The 26,762-nt window shown below is 37.7% G+C and overlaps 1 protein-coding gene and 1 long non-coding RNA gene across 3 annotated transcripts in view; one reads left to right on the top strand and one right to left on the bottom strand.

The window, feature by feature from the left end:
- Positions 1 to 26,762, top strand: part of LOC118564165 — an 89,160-nt gene that overhangs the window by 29,344 nt on the left and 33,054 nt on the right. The window lies entirely within an intron of this gene.
- The window catches only part of agbl4 (ATP/GTP binding protein-like 4), a 464,476-nt gene that overhangs the window by 426,791 nt on the left and 10,923 nt on the right, over positions 1 to 26,762 (bottom strand). Inside the window, exon 3 of one of the 2 annotated variants that reach the window (XM_036141239.1) lies at positions 2,768 to 2,892. The exons of the other annotated variant lie outside the window; for it this stretch is intronic. Coding sequence (XP_035997132.1) covers positions 2,768 to 2,892 — 125 coding nt within the window. The remainder of the gene's footprint in view (positions 1 to 2,767; positions 2,893 to 26,762) is intronic. 2 annotated transcript variants of the gene reach the window in all.

Here is a 26,762-nt window from a genome sequence, read left to right as displayed (position 1 = left end):
AAATGTGATTAGTGCTGACTACAGCACAGCGGGGAGATAGGCTGATAGGCCTGATAGCCTAAGATAGGCAGGGCTGGACACTGAACAGAACGGCAGCAGCAACAAAACACTGGATTTTCTTCAACTGCTCACTTTCATTTTCCTCTTTCCTTTTCATCCGTCATTTTAGTTTTGCTCATTTTAGTAAATCTATCTTTGGTTCCATCTTGATTATGCCACATTTCTTAGTGTATGTGACGAATTTTAGGCTGCCTATCCTTTTCTCTTCTATTATTTTAATCCCTACAAGAGCTGTTACCCATACTTAAATACCAACATTGTCAGCCTATTTATACCTGCAACAAAATATTCAAGTATTGGAAGCCACACACAGTGTATCTCTGAGGCATGTGACTACCTTTGTCAGCCAATCAGAGGCTCTGAGTTTGCCAGTGGCTGACTCAGGTTCAGACACTGTGACAAGAAGTGAGGCAGAAAACAGACGACTACTTCACTTCTGAGGAGAAACAAGTGGCGTTATGAAAACAGATTTTAAAACTGTTGAGATGTGGCAAAAGACATTAAGAAAATATTTTGACAGCTAGAGCTGCAAATAAGGTCAGTGAAAGTATAAAACTGTATGAAACCATTTTCAGGTATTTGAAAAAGACATTGAATGTAATGTTGTTGAACAGTGTTTCAGTGGAAACACATTATATGATAATTCACATAATGTTCAATTTAACTAAAGTAATAGGCTACCAGTTAATAGAATCAGTATTCAGTAATAATTTGATTAATCATTTTTATCATAATATGACCTTTACTGTAAAGAAAAGCTTTCCTTGAAAAACTGTACAACTATAAATTTTCAGACTTTTGCAGAACTACAACCTAAAACCGAATTTAAGTTACTGATTAAAGAAAATATTCCTGATTCCGCAACAATTCAAACCATGAGGGAGGAGAACAGCTTAGTTTGAAGTTTGAACTGTGAGCCCGCGCCCCCAGAAACCCTCCTTCTCTTCCTCCTAGCCTCTTCTCTGAGTTGACGTGCACAGCACTAAACATGCACCTTGAGGCTTCATCGGGGGACTTTTCTTTGTTTTCTTTAAATAAACAGCATTTATCTTAACCAGACAATAAGAAATTCAAGTATAGTTCCTTTAAAAAAAGTGATCCAGTAGTACATACTTAATGGGCAATATACAGTTTTTCTTCATGTAGAAGCAATATTTATACCTCATTAAACTTTAGACGTAGACCTTAACAAGGTCTCTAATCACCACTATGAGTACCTCATGTATTCATTATTTAGACCTATAAATTTCATATAGGTTTAGACAAAAAAAATCTGTCAGGTCTAAAAGTGGCCTGGGTTTAAATCTAAAATTAATAATTTGAAAGGTTTACAAAAATGCCTATAAAAGTCCAAAAATATCAGAAATACAAAGCTCAAATACAATTTTATTTGATTTAGAATTCCAAACTAACTAGATGTTCGTTTATATTTGTGATTTTGTGGTAATGGTAATGTGCAGATATGCTATATGTTTTTATTAATGGGTAAATTATACAAAAATAGTGTTAAATATGATGCGATATTAACATAATTACTAAAATGCAATATGCATTTTAGTCTAAATGGACAGTAAACAATCAAGCTGGTCAGAAAATGCACCAACAACAGAACTTTGGTACCATCAGAGACCAAGTTCAAGTTTGTTACCAGAAGACAAATGTGATCTGTTCAGCAAGAATTTTACTTTCGAAATGGAACTACACACAGAGAGGACAGAGAACTGACCAAGGCAGCTCATGCACAAAGAGTTTAATTTGGATTTAAAAAGAAAACAATGTTGTTGTAAAATAAATAAAAAATCCAATTAAGAGTTAAAAGGTCCTAGACTTATATGTTGAAGGTCAGTCGATTTGTCAGATAGCTCAGTTAGAAAGGCATATAACATGTAACTAACGGACCAAAAGGTTAAGACCGACTGCTGGAGCTCCTTCCTCTTTAGTGTGCTACTCAACCTCATCTACAGCAGCTCTACATTAAGACATCGAATAAACCTCTAAAACCAAGCATGGACATGGAAATAAAATATCAAATTTAAAAATTTCTAATTTAGCTTAGACAACTATGAACCATTTAGATAATACTCAAACATATTTTCAACAGAAAGTTGCTCATTGCTCATCAAGCTAGAAAATATTACAACTTTTATTTCAAGTTCAAGTGACCTCTTTGGATATCTGTAGTGCACAGTAAAAATAAACTGAAGTGTAGTGTAGTACTTTCCAAATAAGTTAAACACTTGAATTTTACCCATAGTTTTACATTATTTCTTTATCTGTTTGCCAAATGTTTAAATTAGCGTTCATTTCATTTATTCTTATTTTAACCTGACTTATTCTGCTATTTAGATTTCATCATAACTACGAATAAAAACAAATTTCTAGTGTTTTTACCACAATAAAACTGTTTAGTCATGTTCTTTTTCTATCTATTTATCTTTTAGTTGTGATTGATGATTGTATGTCATTTACTTTGTTTTCACCTTCTATAGTACTTCTTGTTTTCTTAGATTTTTTTGTTACTTAGTTTGTGAAAATCTGATAACTTTTTTATGTGTGTAGACATAATGAAAATTCACAAATTTTCTTAGAACCAAGGGTATGACACCACATATGTTTCAGTCTGTTTGACCTGATAGAGGTGAATGGGTGAACAACAGAGTATCACAGTGATGACTGGCAACACCAGACGAGATCAGACGATCCTGACCTGTGTCTCCCGGACGTTCTCCACGGTGAAGTTGAACCAGACTCGGAAGCGTGGGTTGCAGGTGTCGGGTCGAATGAAGAGGTCAAACTCAAAATCACTGATGTAGTCTACACGGCCCAGATTCCCTGCAAACAAAGACAAGCAGCTTACACTAGTCTGCTGTGGACATGAGAGTTTTCACAAAACCTGATAGGTAATTTCCTCTGTATTCCTAAAATATTTATGAAACGTACCATCCAATTAAAGGTATACTGACTGTTTCTGGGATTCAGCTGTGATACACGTCTACACAGTTTTAAAGTTTTTTTTTTTTGTATTTTTATTTCTTATCAGGTATGAATAAGTGTCAGTTTATGGGGAGGCTCAATCAAATGTTACTTTTATTTACTTAGGAGTAAACTACAGGTAAAGGTGAAAAGCTCTGTAGCTTGTCAATGAAGTAATGAAGACATGAACATTGTTCTGCATCTTCTGGCTTAATTTTGTTTTAATGAATTACGATTGGAAAATTCTCAAAAAACTAATTTTCCGCTTCCAGGGCAATTTTGTGGAATAGCTGTGCATTACCTATATAAATAAAATAGTATTTGGAGATGATAATGAAGTTTATCTAGTGCAGCATGAATTTTCTTTATCCATTTCTAGTAACTTTCAAGATCTCGCAAAGTTCATCACATAATTAATTCAATCTGAAAATACTACAACACCCAGTAGCTGTTTTATAACAAATATTGTTCTGTATCAACACTAATCGTAACATTGGACTGTGATTTTTAATCAACACATGATTCTGAGTCACTGCCTCTCAGTTGGGACTGTGTCATACGTATTAAGTCATATTGGTGAGCTACTCCTATTTTATAGATAGGACAAAAACACTTGCACTGTGTGTGTTAGTGATTTAAATTAAGCTTTGGGTATGCTTTCTAGATCCTATGTGTAAAAGCATGTATTCACACCTTGATGCCTTTGGCAAGCACATATAATCACGATAAAAGCACAGACAAAAAGAATAACGAAACATTTGTTGGTCTTCTTAGGCAGAAAATAACCATATGACACCTTCTTTTAACTCGCATCTGAGCCTAACCCAACACATAAGAGCAGTCCAAGTGTTCATTTTAATGTTGAACTAAAATTCTTGGTTTAAAACAAGCAGATGCTCAAGAGTAAGGTTTGCCAGCAAGCTGAACAGACCACAAGGCCCAGTGCCCCCTAACAACTTTACATCGGGGTACTGTTGACCACCTAGTGACAGGTTGCATCATAGCAGCAGGACAGATTTAAAAGTGATTACAAACAGATGGGCTAACTACCTCACTGTCAAAGGGGATTCTTCTCCTTCTGGCAAGAAACAAAAAGCTCAAAAGCAAGTTTGCAACATAAAAAAAAAAAAACATGCCACCACTCTGCTGTCCTATATTAAAACTATCCAATGAAGGGGGAGCATCTAATTTAGACTAAAATGTCCTAAAATCCTTTTTATCTTGATGCATTTCACAATATACAATAGTATTAATTGCTTCAAGAAGGAAGTAAATAAAAAAAGCTACTCTTTAAGAATCTATATTAGGTTGAGAACCTGAAATCAAAGCAGCTTTACCACTGTACCTAATTTGTGTATCTTCCTAATTTCATCCAGGTTTTACTTTTCAAAACAATTGTTCATTAAGAAAAACAGAAGTTAACGGGCCTGCGTGAATTCCTCCCACATTCCAAAAACATGACTGTTAGATTAATTGGTCTCTCTAAATAGCCCCTAGGTGTAATTGCATGGTTGTTTGGCCTGTGTGTCTCAGGGTCCTCATCACAAGGATTTTTGTCAGCCCACCAGTCGACGGCTGGCGGCGGGGGGTACGCGCATGCGCATTTGTGTTGTTTTGTTGTTTCTCTGGATGCATTCTCACAGCGGAGCGTTGCGTAGTGCTGCTCAAAGGCGGCTGTTCGTCAAGCTAATAACAGCTAGCGTTAGCTTATGTTCGAGAGGTTTATAGCTGCGCTGATGTTGTTCAAGATGACATTCAAGAGCTTTACTAACTTTTCAAGCATCCCTGTCATACTGACCGTTATGCTCAGTTTTATTGAGCACAACAGTCTGATTTCAGCGTTATTTTGACAACTTTCAATGTAACAGCCCATTAAGCTGAAATGTGCTGGCGAGAACCCTGTGTCTCTACATTGCCCTATGATGGACTGGCGACCTGTCCAGACTGTACCACACCTCTTGCTGAATAACTGCTGGAGATAGGCAACAGACCCCCCCCCTCCCCCCTCTCTCCACCCTCACCGCAATCCTGCACAGATAAATGGGTATAGACAATGGATGGATGTTAAAAACATTGCCCAGCAACAAAAGAGAATGTGTTGAACTATTACAATTCTGGATAGTAAGTACTGACACAGGAGGGAGGTGAGAGATAGATTCAAGAAGCTGCTGATGACTTGTCACTAGCTTTTACTTTTAAATTTGAAAAGGATTTTAAAAGTTACAAATTGTGGCTTCCATGGATTTGCCTGATTTATCAAGCATATCCCACAGATGCTATACTGGAGTGAGATCTGGGGGATTTGGAGGTCAAGTCAACGATTAAACTCGATGTAAGCCTCAAAGTATCGAAGAAATCTTTTTGCTTTGTGGCAACGCACAATATCCTGCTGAAAGAGGCCACATCCATCAGGGAATTACATTTTTATGAAAAGGTATACAGGGTTTGCAACCTTGCTTCGGTACTTTAGGTATGTGTCAAAGTAAAATGTACATGGACGGGAGATCCAAAAGTTTCCAAGCGGAGCATTTGTATTATGACACTGTGACAAGAAGCGAGGCAGAAAACAGACGACTACTTCACTTCTGAGAAGAAACAAGTGGCTTTATGAAAACTAATTTTAAAACTGTTGAGATGTGACAAAAGACATATAAAATATTTTGACAGCTAGTGCTGCAAAAAAGGTCAGTGAAAGTATAAAACTGCATGAAACCATTTTTAGGTATTCGAAAAAGACATGTAGCAACATTAAATTTGTCAAAAATGTTATCCACAGTAGCTCATCTAGATCAGACGAGATGTGCCAGCAGTTTGTCCCCGCTGGATCAATGTGACTTGTCCACTCACAAGCCTTTCACTAGTTCACCACTCTTTCTTCCTTGGACCACCTTTGATAGACACTGGCCCCTGCAAGCTAGGAACGCCCCACATGAGCTGAGGTTTCGGAGATGCTCTGACTTCAGTGTTAAATCATCACATTCTACCTTTGTCACACTGACTCAAATCTTTATGCTTGACTGTCTTTCCCTTGTCTAATACATGGATTTTAAAGGAAAAAGGCCATTTGCTGCCTAATATATCTGAACACTTACAGGTAACATGATGAAGAGATAAGCAGTGGTATTCACATTACTTGTACTAGTCATAATGTTTTGCCTGATATGTGTGTACACACCAAGGCTGCGCTTTAAGTGCATCAATTTAAACATTAAAGCTTTCATATGCCTTTCTAAGAAGTTTCTGGCTGGAAAACAAAAGTAATCCATAGGCCTGTTACTGTCAATGTCAGATATACATATAAGATATGGCGGACAGAGGCTATTACTGACTTCTGCTTGTTAATGCAGTGCCATGGATAGCTCTAGACAGTAGCCATGGGCGACTGGGTTATTGAGCCTGATGCTGGAGGGCCTGATGTGAAAGATGGTCACAGCCTCAAGGTTAGAATTACATGTTCAGCCCACAGAGCAGGCGGGATATGACACGCCATTGATCCCCGTTTTAATTTTATGGTGGCTACCTCCAGATTCAAGTAGTTTGGTGGGGCTGGTCGCCTGACCCTTTTAATCAATCCCATATCATTTAGTATTTAACTAACATTAATGGCTGGCTAATCTTTTTGAAATGGTCATAGAAGGCAGTAAAGACAAACTACATGAAGCTGGGATTTTTCATTTTGAATCTGTGTAGGCCTTAAGAGACAGTCACAGTAAATCAGATTTGTCGAGAAATATCTTAGTCATGTGTTTACAGCTCAGACAGATTGTGTTAAGTGAATCTAATGAACAACACACTACGAGGAGATGAAAAACAACTAAGAAAAGACAAATTTTTTATGTTTGAGGTTTTTTGCATAATTCCTCTGGAGTATCATTCCTCTAAATATTCTTCTTCGTTGCTGTCTTGGCAGGTTATGCTGAATATCAATCTTTGCCCTAGAGGGAAAACTAGCACAGCATTTAGACATTAACAAATTGGTTTTCAATGAACAGCTTAGGCCTGCTGCCGCAGCCCAACGCAGCACAATTGCTGGGTCTAAACAAGATTTTACACTTGACAAGGTCTCCTTCAGGAAAACCCTGAAAAGAAACCCTCTGTGTTCCTCTGATTATCCCTTCCTCCATTCCCTGTCACACCCTTGAAACCCATTAAAGAAACAGCGAAGAGAGAAGGAAAAAATGCTATTGTATTTGTTGCAGTTTTAAATGTTGGTATCATCAACACAGCATGCAACTATTAGTTTGCAAAGTAAACAGCTCATAATTAATTCCTTTAGCTCCTAAAGAATGGATGTGCAGGTTGGTGTGTGTGTGTGAGTGTGACTTTATATCATTGTGGGGTACAAACCCAAACAGAGTTTCAGCTTATGTGTCTCCATTTAGAACCACGAGAAAAATTGCATCTCCCTAGTGATTCGGATTCTTACAAAGGGTTAGATGTTTTCAAATTCCTCCTGTGACGTAGAGGTGCTATACATGTAGTGATTGTTAAGGGGCATTTTAAAAAAAAAAAATGCCAATCATGCAATGAAACTCAAATGTAAGTATTTTCTGTTTGTTTTTGGTTTTGAGTGTTTTTATGACATTCAACCACCCTGGTAATGTATAGCTTGTTATTCTGAGAAATCACATTTTGTTTTTGTATTATAATGCTTTTTTTATGCTTCAAATCCTAAGTCTGCTTTATGCCATCCAGTCCTAGTCTTAAAGGAACATTATCCTAACCCTTTCCCTCCTGTTTCCTATCTTGCCTTGTCTGCTGCTGCAATAATAATAATAATAATAATAATAATAATAACAATAATAATAATAATAATAATAGTTGATACTTTATTGATCTCACAATGGAGAAATTCACTTCTGCATCCCCTTGGGGAGCAGTGGGCTGCCACTGTAGGGCACCCGGGGAGCAGTTGGGGGTTGAGGGTCTTGCTCAGGGACCCAGAGTGCAGGCAGTTGGGTTCGAACTGGGTACTTGTGTCCTTCTCAGAGCGCAAGCGCACTGCTCTAATTGATGCCCATTTGGATCAATCATGTGGATATGAATATGTTTTCAATGGAATATTAGGTCCTTTCATGTCTTTGAAGCATATGTCCCTTCTGTTGCACTCCCGTGTTTCATAGATTCTGTATACTGGCAATAAAGGTGTGGAATTCTGCAGTTATGCAGTGTCATGACTGGATACTTTGCTTTTCCTTTACTGTCACCTTTTAATTTTCTTTTTTTACATTAAAGAATAAACTGGCCATCTGCTAATTATGTTTCAGTGCTATGTGAGTTACCTCAAGAGGTGAGATAATTATTAGCCTGATTCAAAAGGCAGCAAGTGAAGCCATCAATTTCATCTTAGGTTTCAAGCAGTCAGCATCTCGAGGTAAGTGAAGGATTTGGATGGTGTACAATATTAATCTTATATAATCTTATATGATAATAATATTTGGATTATGATTAGCATAACGGTAGCATTTCCTCTGTGGGAGCGGTGCATGAGTGAGCTATAAATTCTTCACATGTCAACATCCATTGCAGCCTGGCTTGTATAGTTCACACAATAACAGAGTTTTTTTTTTTTTTTTTTTTCACACAGAGGATTCTTATAAGCCGCTGTAACACAGACCACCACAGGAGATCCTACTGCCTCAGAGCCCTTACCATCTACAACAACTCTGTAAAGAAACCTGTTTATTTTGAGTTACAAACACATTTAATTTCCTTTTGGTTTTAAAAAAGTATATTTGAATTGAATTGAATAAAATTGTGTGTGCAGTGTTAAAATGCATAGCTAGGTTATGTCAAAGCACAATTTGCCTAAGGCATCATGTCTTCCTACATCATTGAAACAAAAGCCAGATATGCGACAGTGAGACAGGGCCATAAAATGATTGCCTACAATCAACATCTGCAGAAACCTGGTAATGACCCTTAAACTCATAACAGGGAAACATCTAAAGCATGTGGGGCAGTATGCCAAAGGAATAATAATATATAGACCTAAATAATATTTCATGCTATATTGAAGCTCTGCCAAAAAATGCTCACTCTCTTTACCAAACATGGCATGCAAGAATTTATTTTTTAAAAGTAAGTACTATTTTTTTAAGACTTAAAATCTACCTCTATTGACAGTGAATTAATCATACTGTGGGATAGCGGTACCTCTACAAATTAGGACTCATATTAGGTTGCAAGATAATGGGCAGAATTAGGTTAGGATTAGATTTAATGTACCTGTTAGGGGTTAGACATTCAGTTGTGACGGTAATGTTAGGGTAAGGCCAAGATATACATGGAGGCTTCCCATGGGTAATTAGAGATAGGCCTGTGTGTGTTTGTGTGTATATGTGTAAGCGAGCAGGACAGAGATGAGAGCGATGAAGAGGGAGCAGAGGAACTTCGCTAATATAATCCCATTATGGAGGTACAAGAGGGAGCAGTCACAGTGCTCAGTCTACACAATGGGCCAACCTGCAGCCTGTAGCTATCCACTGGATGGATAGTTTCTGCCATGCAAATGGATCATTGCACTGCAAGTGCAAGCCTACCTGCCACGGGCTGGAAGTGAAACTCACTCATGTGGCCAGCCATTAAAACTGTAATAGCCGGTTGTTCTACAGTGAGATAGGCTTATGTGGTTACAGTACTTCCTACTCTTCAGACATGTGGCCTGCCACACACTAAACTTTGGATTGTTGTGAATACAGATGTATAATCATGTTCTCTATAATTCTGAGAATAATAAGTACATGTCCAAGGAAATAATATACACATCTAGCTAATACAAATTTAGGATAATGGCCAGCTGGCAATATGCATGAAATACTGCCTTTAAAGGTAGGTAAATACAACCAGCCATACAGTTAGAAGATACAAATGTAATGCATGATAGGGGCTGTTCACATTACTGTCAGATGCTGTCTGCAAATAAATTAAACTTGAATTTATATTCAATTTGAACAGTGTGCTAATAATGGGACAACATGGTTAAACGCTATTTCATAGTGCATTTGACCAGATTTCTCAATGGCTTAAAGCGATAAAGAAAAATAAAGAGTGAGTCTTAGATGCAGTCCAAAGAAGTGATCAAGTGAGTGAAAAAAGATCAACACTGGTCTACCAACATTTGACATTATCTTGAAAAACAAAAATCTTTATATATTCAGAAAATAAATCTGCACAATCTCAAAAGAAAAATTAAACAACAAAAAACACAAGACATGAATGAGAACTAAACTCTAAATATTACACAAAGCTTTTTTGCACAATCAAAATGTATAGTAATATTCAGGTAAGTAAAGGTCTATTGTCTTTTACATAAAAAATAAAAGGCTTTCTGAAATGTAAAAAGTATAAACATCTTGCAAACTACTAAGAATCAATAACAAAGATTAAGGTAATTTTGTTTAGAGAAAATTTAAAAGCAACAAAAGTTGAGCATTGTCCTTCACAATTTAGCCAAACAAGAAATGAAATGTAGTATAAAAGTAGAATAGTATAAACAAGTGTAAAACAGAAATACCCAGAACAAAACACAATGAAGGTCTTGAGTTTACTTAGCTCACTTAGGCCCTGTTTATGTTTTTTTTTGTTGTTGTTGTTGTTGAAAACTACAACAAAAAACTGTTTGTGTACACCACAGCAACGCACACTTTCTCTGAAAATTGCACGATTTAAAAACAGGTTGCAGAGGATAAACTTCTTGCTGTTGTACTATCAAAGAAGAATGCAGCTACACGTGCATCCTCCTGCACTCCCCTGTATATGTTGGTTCGGCTGTGAGCTCAGTCGCCGAACTACCCTCAGGGGTAGGTACGGCAAACCACAATACTGCAATGTGATTGGCCTGGACTGTTTTTGGAGCAGTACAAGATGGATTTTCTTGTGAACGCACAAATACTGCGAGAATTCAGCTTGCAGGCAAGGTTAATTCAGATGTATATGTAAATACAATGTGTGACATGTCTGTTCCTCAGATGGCACAGATGTGCCAGGATGGGGTGTTTTGGGGCTGCAAGGTCTTGATGCATCCTTCTTACAACAGTTTTTAATTTTTTGGGTTTCTGTTTTTGCATTGCTTAAAAATCCTGGTTATTCTAAAGATTTACTGGGAGGTATTCGTCTATGCGCTGAACAATTAATTAAATTTATTTTTCCTGGTCTAAAAAAGAACAAAAGTATGTCTAAAAACTAAACAGGAGAGCACAAAGTGGTCTGTACAGCTGAGAGAGACCGGCAAGGCACCTTTTTAGATTTATTTTTGCTGTGTTCCATTTCATTATTGGAAAACACATCAGTTTTCCCCCTGGCTGCTCTGCGGTGTAAGGAGGATTCCTGGACACGTAAGAGTGGGACTGATAAAGATAGAATTGATTCCCGCCAGCAGCAGCAGCCACATTGAAGGGGGCTCAGCTTAGTCCTGCAGCTAAACGTCTGGGTTAACTCTGTCTCCCTCTTTCTTGTCTAACGGGCAAGTTGTCACTGAGGTGACATCAATCTCGTGCCTCATGACTTCACACAACACCCCTTTTCCCCTGATGCCTTATCACATCATCTGCAGGCAAGATTAAACAGGTCACCACAAAGTTTTCTAAATCCAACAGGTAAAGACAACTGTATAAAATATCATTGGATGGGCTCTGATTTTATTTTATTTATTTTTTTTATTCTAAAGTTTGAAAATTCTCTAATGTAGATAAAACATGAAAGAAAAAAGTCAAATCCACCTGTCAGAGGCACTGATGCTGACTGCTCAACACGTTATATTTGATTTGTTTAATCCACGTAAAATTAAAGTTACTGATCTGACAACATGAGAATGACAACCCAACACCCAGCTAAGTGTGTGATGTCATCTGGCAGCACAGATTATGACCAAGTGATTACATGCCTCCTCACTCTTTCCTTCAAAATGAGTGATTAAAAACTGTAAAAGTCTTTAAAAAGCAACACAATAGCCTATTCTAAAACCCCTTTATGTTTTTTTTCTTTTCAAGGAAAAGACACCAAACTTATTTTTGTAGGACTAACACCATGTTAACTATAAATACTATATAAATTATATAATAAATTATATAAGTACTATATAAAATGAATATAAATTGCATCTCAGACCATTTAACAATTGTTGTTAAACATTTATTGAAACTTTTCTTGTACACTGATAACCCCCTTTTCCAAAACTGGCACAGCATTTATGATCTGTTAGAGTAACCACACCCAATGCTGTATTTGAATATATATTTTTTTACATATACACATAGGAAACGTTTTGTAATAAAGTGGTGTGGAAAAGGAAGTACCAGACGTCCAATGCACCAATCTCAATTTAATTATTTAAAATGAACTTGTATGGATATTTTGACTTGGATGCGCATGTAAGTCTTCTGATCATGACCATGCCTTACTGTAGGTAAAAAAAACTTTCTTCCATTATACCCAGTTCTGATGACAGATTGTGGAACATTGGCTAGATAAACTGAAAAAACATAAGCGTATTTTATCTCTGATGTCAAGTCTTCCTAGTTCCTGATGTCAGAATTTTCAAATATTGTTCATCTGCTGCAGAAAATTTTATTTTCTCGTTTTCTCCACTAACCCAGTTTCTTCAAATTTTTAACAGCAATGCCAAGATTAGATTTCATAGTTCTTTGGGAGATTCCAGTTAGTGTTAACCCGAATTTTCTGCCTTCTAAACTGAGAAAACGTGGGCAGTTTTTGCTCCGGCATTGGAGACAAATTGTGCTTGTGTGACAGATTGCAAGTTACAATGAGAGACAGGGATGTGCATGGGCTAAGTTGTCACTATGTGTAAACGTAAAATAAGTTAAACTTTTAATTCCATGCGTAAATGTAATAAGTTCCTCTGGTAGATTTGATTAAAGAATCAACCATTTTCCGAAAACAAAGATTATTTTTATAAGCCTGGAGAGCTGACGTTGCAGTAAGGAACATATCACAAAATGATAATTCATTTTATACTCAACTGTGTTTTTGTTTGAAAGAATATCATTGCACATCATCCTTCCTCAACTTCCTCAACAAATAGCCATCTTTGTAGATATTTTATGGCACCATGTAACTGTTTTAGAACATGGCCTGTCTAGGTGTTTTGTGCATAATTTTGGGCTGTTTATTCTAAACAACGGCCTTTAAACACGTGCATGCAAGGTAGCACATAACTATGGCTACGTTCACACTGAAGGTCGTGATGCTCAATTCCAATTTTTTAAGGTGTCCATTCATACCACTATTGAATGTGACCACCATCTTACTGCTGTCTGAACAGTTCAAGAAAGCAAAGCGACCCGCCTACGCAGACAACATAAGGAGACGTCACACAGCAGCGCACTTTTTACGGAAGTATGAATACTGGCCGGCATCTCTCCTTGTTATATTATTAGAAAGCTGTTGAGGAATGGAAGCCGACAATATTAAGACCACGTCATAGTAAGATTAAGTAAGGTAAGAAGAAAGCAGCACAGCTATTAACATTTTTTTTTAGAGCGGCAGGCAATGCTGTGTGTGGACAGGAGAGTGACATGAAAGACGGATAAAATGCGACATGCCAGTTCAGACAGCGGACGCTTTGAAAAACATTCGATACGTATCCCAGTTAGTACCACATATAGAAAGGGCACGGATCGGATTTTTCGGGGGTGAAAAGATCGGAATTGAGCCATTCACACTGTCGTGAAAAAGACGGATATGGGTCGTATTTTCCTGCAGTGTGAACGGTCTTAGTTCTTAAAGCTTTTCTTTCAAATAATTTTGACAATTATGGCTTAAAACTAATGAAAACCTAAAACTCTGATTATCAGAAAACTAGAATAATACACTGCAGATTTAGAACTTGATAAAACCAACACCAGAGGATGATATAAATCTCCATGTAAACTTTGGACCATGTCCTGGTTATGTCTGTGTATAGTGTGACTCTTGAAGCACTGTCTACAGTTGCACTCCACACCTAGTCAATCTTCCTCAACACTTAAACGGGCTCATCCCTGTTGATTATGCACCCTTTCTACCATACTTTTTCCAGTATAGTGAATTTTACCCAGATTCCCTACCAATGACATTTTGCATTTCAATGTACTTCAGGAGTTAATCGATAATCTTCCAAATTAACACACAAGCACCTGAAATATTTCACTGTGTGCAACAGATCTACATAAAAAAATCTACTTTTCAGAATTGTATTACTGAAATAATTACTCTTTTTGGTGATTTGCACTTGTATTGAGGGATTTCAATGAGGCAGTCAAGCAAAATCCCTAGAACAGAGTAAAAAGCAGAGCAATTTCTTAAAAATTATAATAACTCAAACCTTAAATATTTAATAGCAGTTGACTACTCAATACTAGTGCACTGATTAGCCCCTATTCACAATTCACTCAACATTATTAGTACTGCAGGATAATCATAACAAGGAACAGAAAACTGCAGTAACATCCATAACAGGAACTTGGAATGCCTTTCAAAAGGCATTCACAGTCATTCTTAAGACCGTTTTAAAAGTTTGAATAGTTTGCTTAAAATATAAAGCGCTGTGAAGAATGAGGCTGGTAAAGCCAATTATTGAGTTTTGAGAACTCAGTAAACTGATTTGGCCCTAATTATTGCATCCAGCAATTAAAAAAAAATCTAAAGTCCTTTTTCCCTCCTTTGTGCTAAAACATTTACAATAAATGTAGTTTTGAAGCCTTTTGCCACATGCAGTCATTCATATTGAAATTTGAGATATAAATCAGCTTCTAAATCCACGCAGTCACACAGAACACCATAAACGCAAGCACTTCTTACACAGACAATATGTAGGAATTGTTGTGAAAATAATGTGAATATACAACAAACCAAGCATAAGTGCAGACAATAAGAGGTGACAATAAGGGAAAAATATCTTATTGTTATGAGTCCATCCATGCTCCAGTGAGCTCCTCGTTTCAATATAGATGAAGAAAGCTCGGCCTGAGGACAGCAGTGAGATATGCAGGCAGCCCACACATATCTAATGATGAACAGGCCTGCCTGCACATTCTAAAGAGAACACATTTTCCAGCTAGCCTTTCATAATTGTATTTTTTTCCTTCCAAAAGGCCCTAGAGCCAGACTTGTATGCTCCATCTGAAGCGGTTGGTGTAGTAATGGGTCATCGTGATGCATTCATACTGGGACTAGCTTAATTGTATTATCAATCTCATCCAGACAGTGCTTCAGCCCCACAGCTCTGGACATGCTACTGTCAGACACTGCATTAGTACTGAATAGTGAGCCATGCAGGGGTGTAATCTTCACTCTCATCTGTTTCCCGAGCTTAAGATGATAGGTTATCTTCGTGTTTGATGGCTTCTCTGAGTTTTTGACGCCGTCATCCTAGGTTCTCTTTTTCACTAAGTTTCTGTTTGCCCTTGTGTCACTGTTGCGCTAACTTTCTTCTTCAATTCCTTCTTGACTCTATTATGTCAGTGGTTACTGAGTAAATACAGGTCTGCTAATTATGTGAAACTCTGCAATAACCAGGGACACAGATGAAGCTGTAATGGCAGAAGGACAGCTAACCAAATCCATTCTTTGTTGTTTTGGCTTTATAATGCCTTGCAATCAAAATATTCCTCTCTCCAAATAACTTCTCTTCCTTCTCTTGAAGTAACTTTCTACTTACTTCCTTCTCATCATAAGTAGAGGTTCTAGAGGTGGAGAGGAATTTGGAGATAAAAGCACAAAGAGCAAGGAGTCCTTCGCAAGCCTAAGGCAAGGAGAAGGTCAACAGGCCTGCTAAGAAGGGCTGTTATCATCTTGGTTACATGTTATCGGAGAGCCTGCAGCAGTGTTTATTTACAGTTACTGCTCCCCCTGGGTGCACACTTAAGGCCTAGGGCTGATTGGTCTGTAATGAGTTTAGAAACACAGGGAGCCGATGCAAGAAAGGAAGTAAAACAAGAGGCAAGAAATTACTTGCCAATAACCAATAAGTCAGACAAAATCAGTATGAGCATATTTACTATACATGTATTTTGGAGTCTGGTCATTCAGGTGAAAGTGGTTGCTTTTGATTTACAATTATGTAGAATATGGTATACACACGTTAGCAACCAATACAAATAAATGTATCCTGATATGAAGAAGCTGTATTGATAAAAAAATTTTCATTCAAGAATATAGAATAAAAAAAAAAAAAAATCAGTAACAGCCTAACCATTGGATAATATCAGACAGGAAGGTAACAAGGTATGTTTTTAGAAATTCACTAGAGAAGATAAACAAAAAGAGCTTTTTGAAGCCTTTTCATCTTGGTAATGTAATATTCTGTCTTGGTTCCTGTTTATGATTTGGTTAAAGTTAGTTTTTCCCTGCTTTTTGGTTTATTTGTGTTTTAGGTTCTGTCATAGTTGGAGTTCTGTCTTAGTTTTGGTTTGTGTCTTAGTGAGTTTTGAGGCTTCTTTTACAGTTATTGTTTTAAGTTTGGTTTCTGATCTGGTCTTGTTTTGAGCCTCAGCACTGATGTCTGGTCTAATTACTTACTCTGCACACCTGCCTAACTCCACCCCTCCTGCAATCACCTCTCTGACCGGTTTCACCTGCTTCCTCCTCCATATAAACAGTTGAGACCAGACATCAGTGCCAGGTCGTCTTGTTGAGTTATGGGTGAGTCTCCTTCTGCAAGATTCTGTTTTTGATTTGCTTTTGGATTTTTGACCCCCTTTGTCTCCAGAAACCTGAGCCATCCTGTCCTGTCTGATCCTGCCCTGCTTGCACAACTGGACTGTTTGTTTTTCTGCCATTTTTGTTACAACAGGTTTTTTTGGATTTTGTCTCTGTTTTGATTTCTGTTATTAAAATCCTTCGTTTTAAAGAAACCTCTGCTGGTCTGGCTGAATTCTGGGTCCCCTGCCTCTGATCATTACAGGTAAGGTGTACCACTTACTCAGTTTGTATTAGGTTAGCTACTTTATTAGGCAAATAAAGAATCTAAGCATTTTTCTATTATAGTAATATTTTAGGGTAAAACACAACTTAAAAACAAAACCTTCATCTAAGAAGAAAATATACAGTATAGGGTGTCATGTGACTTGAAGGAGGGGCACAACGTAGTGTGTGTCGAGTTAATAACAGCTAGCGTGTTAGCTATTTGAACCAGGAGGTTTTCTCCTGGACGGGACCTTTACTCACCACTGTGTGTTGCTCTCAAACATCGATGCATTTAAAATAAACAGACGAGTGAAGATGGGACAAGTGAAGATGTAGCTGAAGTTGACTACATTTCCCAATTGCCACATTAGAAAAAGATGCATCAGTTAAAACAGAAAGTGAACCACATTTTAAAATAAAGGCTGGTTACCGGTATCAAGGTATAACAGTTTATGTTTTACAGACACTTTTTCAAAACCAGTTCCTATGTTCTAACCTGTTGATACATTAAGTTATGTACAAATCTATGAAAAATTATTTGTTTGGGGTTATGCTACCAAACATTTTTTAACTGAGCAGATATTAATTTGAATATGACATACACAACTAATTGTGATAGACTGGCGACCTGTCCAGGGTGTACCCCGCCTCTCGCCCATTGACAGCTGGAGATAGGCACCAGCACCCCTCACGACCCCACAAGGGATAGATGTGTTACAAAATGGATGGATGGATATTCAACAAATATAAATCTACCCAAATGTGCTTCTTTTGAGTTCTACTGATCAACATCAAAATGGTCGATGGCTATGTGTGAAAGGTAAATGTTAGATTGATCTATACTCCATGAGAGAAAGGAATTTTATATTAAGTTAGATTTACAACTCATGTTGGGAGGCTATTGATAAAATCTTTCCGGCTGATATAACATGATTGTTAAAGTGATCTTGTGTGTTATTTGGTTGCCTGATATCACATTTTGTGGGGATTTTGTAGGGCATTTATTTTTCTTTGCTTCAGTGCAGTTGTGTGCTAATGGTATGTTCTTTATTTTGTGTTTAATAGTTCTATGTTTTTAACATGAATCCAAGAGAGTTTGAGATTTGGGCTGTTTTTTTATTTACGTTGTGCTTGGGCTGGAAACTATCAGTCAGATCAGTGCTGTGTCCTTTCAATTAACTCAAAAGTCAAGCATAAACACACGCTCTTATAAACGCGAACACTGATGTCCGGCTGAACACTGACTGAAGTAAACATTCATACTAGGAGAGGTAACTACAGCAGCTAGACAGCACAAGGAACACAACAAAGCAGTTTCCTTCTGCCTGCAACCCAAGTTTCTTTAATTTGGCTTTTCTGCTCGGTTCGGCTTCTTGTGTTCCTAGCTACCGTAGCTAACCCTCCTAGCATGACTGTTTACTCCAGTGTTAACGATAGTGCTAATGTTCCCAACGGATATTAATGGTGCTGCTTCCTGCTCACTTCTGTATACTCTGTTGTCACTCTTTAATTTGTTGGAAAATAAGTCTGAATATCCACTCCGTAGGCTACGAATGTCTGACTCAGTGACCCGCCCGCGTCAAAATGTAATTGGCTAGCAAGTTACCTTCAGTCGTTGATTTGATTGGTTGAGTTGTATGATTGACAAGTCAAAGATAGGAATAATAGAAAGTTGGCCACCCCGAGGAGAAAAACAAAACAAAACCCAGATTCCAGCTGCCACAGGTGGCTCTGTGGGCGGGCACGGCCCCCCAATGCCCGCCCATGCCGCTGTCTCTGCCTTTAGTTGTTCCAGACATTTGATTGAATTTGAGACTGAAGAAAACATGGGGTCAATTTCTTACATAACTGCACATAAAAAGTATTTGAAACTCAATTAATAACACACTAGAGAAGGCGCTGGAGAGACCAGAGTTTTATCCTGCTGTATTGAGAATAGAGTAATGGAGGCTCTCACTCCCTTGGTAGTGCACAATGCCAGTCAACTGACTAAAAACAGAGTCCCACGCCTATCTCAAACTTCTCAAAAATTCAAATTTAGTCATTTGGAAAAAAAATTATGTAAATAAAATAACACAGACAGTCATGGAGTGGTTTCCTGACCAAATAGTCTGGCTGGTTAACTAGCCAATAAAAGCTTGTTATAAATGTGTTTCTCTATGAATAGTAGATCAGCATCTTCCCATGAGTCTAACATGTATCAAAAGAACATTTCATAAATCTACAATAGACCATTGTATAGGCCAATAGACCATCACATTCACTTCTACAGGCTGTTGGAAATGGCTGTAGAAAAATAGGCCTTGGGAGTGAATTTCAAAGGTTTTTTTACTTAGAGTAGAACCCCAATATCATATCAGCTTTTATTTGAAACAAAGTACATTCTATCACAATGCTGTTCCTGTCAGTGTTTCACCCTTCACTGTGAGTATATTGTGTACATGACTTTGTGTTATCAAACAAACCCTGGCCCATCAATGAAGCTGATCTGAGAAAGACGTTGTCTACATAAATCAGCAGAATAAACACAGGCAGCTTGAAAAACATGAACCGCTAAAGCATTACAAATCCTCACCATTTTTCCAAACTGCACAATCTTGTCTCAGAAGAAAAATGAGACGCTTGCTCAGAAACTGTGGTTATGGTGTCAGGAATTGCAAGGAAATAAATTACTGGAGGAGTCAGTGGAGCCTGGTGTGCGAGCATCACTTGTGCAATGAGGAAATGAGGTTTCAGTAATATTCACTTTTGACACACTTGTATTTTGATGCTAGAAGTAGGCTCTGAGCCAATAAGTGCTGAAGTTTAAAAAAAAAAAAAAACATTTAGAGCACAAAAACAGCCTGGAGCTGGATTTTTTAAAACAACAAGTTGGACTCATTTGAGTCACACCACCTCCCTCAGCACGGATGAAATAACAACAATGCCAATTTTGAATTATAAACATGCCATTTCCCATAATATCAAGTGTGTGAATTTTTCTTCCCCTCAACCTTTCCAAATCTTACTGTCACGGCGTGTATATCATTGATAATAAAATCCTTTCATTACTCAAAATTTTCAAAACAGCCCGCTGCTGCTAGCATTTGGTGACATTTTGAAAAGACGAGGTACTGACTGGGTTTCTTATGAGTAGACCATATCAGAGCCATCAACAATTAACTTACAAAACACAGAGGTTGTTTGTACTTCTTCCTGGCATCCCTGACCACCAAAACTGAGCCAATGTGTTCAGTCAGTGATTAGACATAAGCATGCACAACAGACCTGAATGTCAGACAAGATTGTCACTTCACTTTTCATGAAATGACACTGATATGTTCAATGGCAAAACACAATGTCACACCACCAAGAGGTCCATATGATAAAGACAATAGATTAATTACGTATTGTGTCACTTCTTTCTTCTAACAAATGGTTGTGTCTCCTTTGGGGTGAACGTAGATGGTTTAAATAGGAGTTAATACAACTTCAGAGCTGTTTGGTGCAATCAAAACTCAATAAACCAGGCAAGGCAAACAATTATGTTGTGGTCATTCGTTTGAAAAGTTAGATAGGACATTGCAAAAGCACTGAAGTGGAAGGCAGGCTAAAATGACAAACTTTTAGTCCTTTAAAATGGTTTTCATTATACTGTTAAAATCCTCCTTGCCATGACAACATAAAAACTCACAAAAACACATTGTTTGCTTACGTTATGCTGTATTTACACAAAATAAAAAACAGAAATTGCACTTCTTCCCAACTGAATATATTCCAATTGGTTCTACTTTACCCCAAAAGGGGGACATAGTGATTGTACGCAGACTAAATACCCAAATGTTTGACTCCATATGTAGCCGTTTGTAATCCCTGACGATTATAGATTGGCTACAAGTGTTATAGTGGGGCAAAAAAGTATTTAGTCAGCCACTGATTGTGCAAAGCCATGGTCTTGAGCCGGAAAAGGGTAGAGTGCCTTCTCCAGGTCGGGGAGGATGTCCTGCCCCGAGTGGTGGAGTTTAAGTATCTCGGGGTCTTGTTCACCAGTGAGGGAAAGTTGGAACGGGAGATCGATTGGCGGATTGGTGCTGCACCTGCAGTGGTGCGGGTGCTGCACCGGTTTGTTGTGGTGAAGAGAGCTGAGTCAAAAGGCGAAGCTCTAAATTTACTGGTCGATCTACGTTCCCATCCTCATCTATGGTCATGAGATTTGGGTCGTGACCAAAACAACGAGATTGTGGATACAAGCAGCTGGAATGAGTTTTCTATTGCAGCAGGCAGACACCCTACTGCCTGCTGCAGTCAGAGCAAAGAGAAGATCAACCATGCATCATGTCCACATTACAAATTAAACATGCACGGATGCACAAAGCTGCCAGTGATCCAGTCTGGATTACTAAGGGGGATATAAATATAATTGGACCAATCCTGTCCTCCACTGCCTTGGCAGCACCAGCTTTGGGCATTGCACAGTCAGCGCCTTGAGCCAGCAGCTCAAACTGATAAGGCTCTGGCCCGCTGGGCTCCACAACCCTCCCTCAACCTCCACCTCAGAAGACCGAACCATGATGTAACTACCAGCACAACTCTGTTCTCAATATTGCAATTCAAGCTTGCAGCTGTTCAAAATACCCCCCCCCCCCCCCCCCCCACCCCAATCCTGAACACAGCCCCCTCGCCTCCCATTCCCGTGTATCCCCACCCACCACCCACTTTGATGGAGTTTTTCAAATTTGTCTGGGGGCAGGATTTTGCTTTTACAAGCTACACTTAAGCCAGTCCACCTCCAGGCCCGTCTGAAGTTTGCCAGAGAGCATATGGATGATTCAAAACAGGATTGGGAGAAAATCATGAGGTCAGATGAAACCAAATTAGAATTTTTTGGCACAAACTCAACTGATCGTGTTTGGAGAAAGACGAATGCTGAGTTGAATCCCAAGAGCACTATACCTACTGTGAAGCATGGGAGTGGAAACATCATGTTTTGGTGTTTTCTGCAAAGGGGACGGGACAAATGATCCGAATTAAGGGAAGGATGAATGGGGCCATGTATTATGAAATTTTAAACCAAAACCTCCTTCCATCAGTGAGAGCATTGAAGATTGAACGTGGCTGGGTATTCCAGCATGACAATAGCTACGTTTACATGGACAAACGTAATAGGAATTGGAATATGTTGATTGGATTAAGTTCAATTGGAATGAAATTGTAATGCGAATGAGAGGGGTGGTTTATGCCGATCAACAATCCGATCAATGTGCATATAAACACTTGTCAGGCTCAAGTTATTCTGAATGTGGCAAAGTGACCCAAGTGCGCATGTGTGCCCGACGTAAACGTGACGTATTTCCGCGTTGGTGAGTAGTGGAAATATGTCGGGAAGCAAAACTGTCGGTGCTCCCAATAAACCTTTCTATTTGAAAAAATAAAAGCTTAAAATTGTTGCTTACTCAGTAGCGTTTTAATCCTTATTTAGAGCATAGTGCAAATCCAGCCTGGGTTTTCAGAAGACAAACAAACTCATATAATACCTCTTTGTTTACTATTTTTTGTTTGTTTAGCAAAGATGGAAGTATTTCTTCTTCTGTGTTTTTTTAGGGGAATTTGATAACTATGCATGTCGGAGTGGTTCTTTCTCAATAAACCCAGGTGCATATACACACACATTATGATCGATTAATTGATTGTGTGCCATATAAACGGTTCAATCCAATTATTTAATCCAAATACATTTTAATACGATTGTGAAATTTTGTGCACGTAAAAAGCATTTTAAGGTCCTGGAGTGGCCTAGCCAGTGTCCAGATAGAACATTTTTGAAGGGAGTCGAAAGTCCGTGTTGCCCAGCCCCAAAACATCATTGCTCTAGAGGAGATCTGCATGGAGGAATGGACCAAAATACCTGCTACAGTGAGTACAAACCTGGTGAAGACTTACAGGAAACGTTTGACCTCTGTTATTGCTAACAAAGGTTATGCTACAAAGTATTGAGTTGAACTTTTGTTATTGACCAAATATTTATTTTCCACCATAATTTACAAATAGATTCTTTAAAAATCCTACAATGTGATTTCCTGGATTTTTTTATTGTCATTTTGTCTCTTATAGTTGAAGTGTAGCTATGATGCTATGATGAAATCATCTTTATAGGAAGGAGAAGTTGCACAATCAGTGGCTGATTGCCCTTCTGTATTTCTAACCTATGTTCAAATAAAACCATGAACACAAAAAATATACAATATAAAATTGCTGCATTCACCAATTTCGCCAAATCATTTCAAGCAGACATTTGGTCTAAAAACAACTTAGCATAACTTGCATTTTTACACCTCTAGTAAAGACACCCTAAAACAACCTTTTGTTAGTGCAAAAGTTAAAGAGCTAATTCATAAATAGGTTATGTCCTATACTTCAAGCGCTCATTTATACTTAGATGAGCAGTTGTGTATATTGTAGCAATAATGGAAATCTTGCCAGCTGAATTTAAGATGAAAGCTCACCATTGCCGTCATCATAGCAGTTTCACTGTGTGCAACATAGCAATGGCAAAGGACTCCTTCGATGCAATCTTTGGCTGGTAATATTTCTGGTGCCATGCAGGCAGGGTCTACTCCAAAATTTTCAAATTGGATGGACTATCATTGTCTGTCCATTGTATGATGGAGAATTTTTTTTTATCTCCCCTACCATCCTCCTTACTGAACATGCAGTACACACCTGTACTGCAAGATAAACAATTAAGTTGCCCTTACAAGAAAAAGCTAATAACCTGAGTAAACCCAAAATAAAATATATCAGCATCTCAAGCAAAAAATAATATTAAAAATAAGCAACTTTTGATAAAAATATTGATATGTCTGTACTCAGTAATATTAATATTTGCCAAATATATGTGATATTTAAAAGATGTAAACTTTTTCAAGACCTTGAACATCTTTTTTAGAAATATATAACTCAAAGTTCCCTTTTTTATATTTATTCAATCACGACATGAAATGCTCTGGCTATCCAACCTGAATTACACACACAACTTTACACCAAGTACCTAAGCCAGTACTTCTCAAATAGTGGGGGGTGCGAGTGGCATTGCCTGGAGGGGTGCATCTGACCCCGTGGAACATGCTTTTTTTTTTCTATTTCTTTTTTTTCTTTATTTTTTTTTCTGCCTTACTAGAATAAAGTGTAATTGCCCATCCACTAGAGTAGGTTTCAGTGTGGCACTCTCATTATCAGATTGTGTGCAGGGTTTATTCGCTCTATGGTGTTACTGTAGTTTTGTTTTGTTTTTTGCATACACACAGCACAGAGCTAGTGTTGCCAAGTCCGCTTATTACAAGCGAACAACATACTAGACGCATCATTAAGTGCTGAAGCGCATCCTGTGTCACCGCCATATTGGCTGGGTCTTTTCTACTCTAGTCTGACGTAGGAAATGACGAGAGTAAAGGCAGAGGGAGCAATTTTGCCCATATTTTATGCAGTTTATGCAGTAAGTAGATTTTACGCAGTGCAGATGACCATTTTGGGCTGAGATTCTGAAGATGAGTTTTTACATGTTTTTACATGATGATAATATTGCAGAAACATCACCCATAAACAATACTTTAATGCTTATTAATTTGTCGTCTCTGTAGTTGACAAACTATGGCTGAATCATATTACCCTGGAGTTACAATATCAGCACATGCAAGAGGCTGTGCAAAACAGTTCTGTTTCAAGGATATTAAGCTCCTGCCTCAGTTGCATGCAAAGTGTAATCACCTGGAAATTTTAAACACTTTTCCAGACTTGAAAAAAAAAAAACTGTGGATATAAACAGCATGCAAAAAATATGGAGAAATTATTGCTGTTGGTGTGTGTATAGAAAGCCCAGGATTAGATATGTGTGAGATAGAGAGTGAAAAAAGAACAATAAATAATGAACAATAATACATAATACCATGTATGAAAAAAGTATTTAGGCATGAAAACGGGTATTTGTTTACACATTGTGCAAACATTGCGGAGTGAAGCGTCAATGCATACTACATCTGTGCTCCCCTACCCACCACCGTCGTGTGGTGGCTGCCTTTATGCGGTTCTGTTTTTACATATAAACACTCAACCAGCTCCTACAACCTAAATTGCTCCCATTCAGCTGAGCTGCATGGCTGGATGCATTAGCATTACACAAAAGATTGTAACATGATAGAAAAAGACATGATGCAAAAAGCACGGGTGATGATGCCTTTCGTCAAGATTATATGTGTTTCACATATTTTACTCCATTCATCTTATTTGTCAGTATCCTAAAAGGTTCCTATTTTATAAATATGTCTAAGTTTAATAATGTTTGAGAAAACCACAATGTGTTGTTTGTTCAGTCAGTATTTAATACAGGCGGCACAAAAAAAAAATTTAAAATATGTTGTTGTGTCTCGTTTTGAATTCAGTCTGTTGTAAAGAAAAAAAGAAAAAATAGCCCTTCATCTTACGGAAATACCCTCTTTATACAAGAGAGTTTTGTAAGAAAATGGCCACTTATTAATTAATTGTTAGTCAATTGAAAAGATCAATTAACTTTAAATTAACTGATTAATTGATAACTTGCATTAATTGATAACTTGCACTAGCAGCTTTTTTCTCCCGTTGCACCAGCCAAAAATAAAAGTGCTGAACTGTTTCTTAAAGGTAGAGTGGGTGATTTTTCCAGAAATGTAGGTGAGTTGTCCATTTCAGGATAACAGCACATGCGCAAGACCATCTTACCTGCTCTTCCACTCCTCAGGAGAATGGTGTGAAAAAAATCTCCCAAATTCACTCTGGCCATATTTCTTTCTTCTTGGGCCTTCCTTTTCTTCTCATAAACATGTAGAGCAGGTTGCTTCTTGTGACTCTCAGCCAATTTCAAAGTATATGGTTAGAGCAGCGGAGCTACAATAAAAGGCTAACACCGAACCTAACTGGATACATAAACACTAGAAGTGCGCAAGCAGAAACTAGCAAGGAACGTGCACACACACAGCTGTTATGTCAGCGCGTCACAATGATTGGCATGTGGGACAACTAATAGATAAGGTGATCCCCCCCAGAACTCAACAATGAAAAAGTTCCTCCACTATACCTTTAACAAGCCATGTCACTGGGTTGCTTCAGATCTAAGCTCCTAAATGTCCTCTAAAAATTATTTTTCTTCTGAATTCAAGTAAGCTTACTTTTGTGATAGAAAACTATATACTTAGAAAAACATTCAATTTTTTCAATTATGGAAAACTTAAAATAAAGAAAAGGAAAAAAATAACTCAAATAATTTAAAGAATGTATTTAAATAAATTAACTTAGCTGTTCTGTACCCCTGAAAGGCTTTTTTAATGTGGCCCTGAGTAAATCGCCATATTTATGTCTTACATATACAGGAAGTGGTGGATTACTACAGAAAAGTTCCTAGGCAACCTGAGCAACTTCAGAAGGGAAAGCACACATTATCAATGATTTAGGCATATTTATTTAATATAATCTGCGGCACTCGCGATTGTGTTGAAAATAAATATTTCTTAGTGTGGGATTTAATTTACCCCCACTGAATATCCTTCAAAAAAAACTTTCAGACACTTTCATTTTAAAACTACAACAGGAGAAAAGATGGAGTTACATTTTTACTAGGGGTGCCAATAATTATGGAGGGTGCTGTAGGTGCATGCATCAGCATTGTGCCTTTTGTGCAACAATTAAGATTTATTTTAAATTAAAAGGTAAAATGTTGATTATATGATATAATTTTCATTTAATGAATTCGTATCACGTTTCTTATAAAAGAAAGAAAAAAGTCACATTTCTTCACAGCATAAAATAGCCTAGTCATC

The sequence above is a fragment of the Fundulus heteroclitus genome, chromosome 9 (genome assembly GCF_011125445.2).
Source record: "Fundulus heteroclitus isolate FHET01 chromosome 9, MU-UCD_Fhet_4.1, whole genome shotgun sequence".
Classification (NCBI taxonomy): domain Eukaryota; kingdom Metazoa; phylum Chordata; class Actinopteri; order Cyprinodontiformes; family Fundulidae; genus Fundulus; species Fundulus heteroclitus.
Note: the sequence above shows the minus strand (reverse complement) of the source record. Positions and strands in the feature narration are given on the sequence as shown.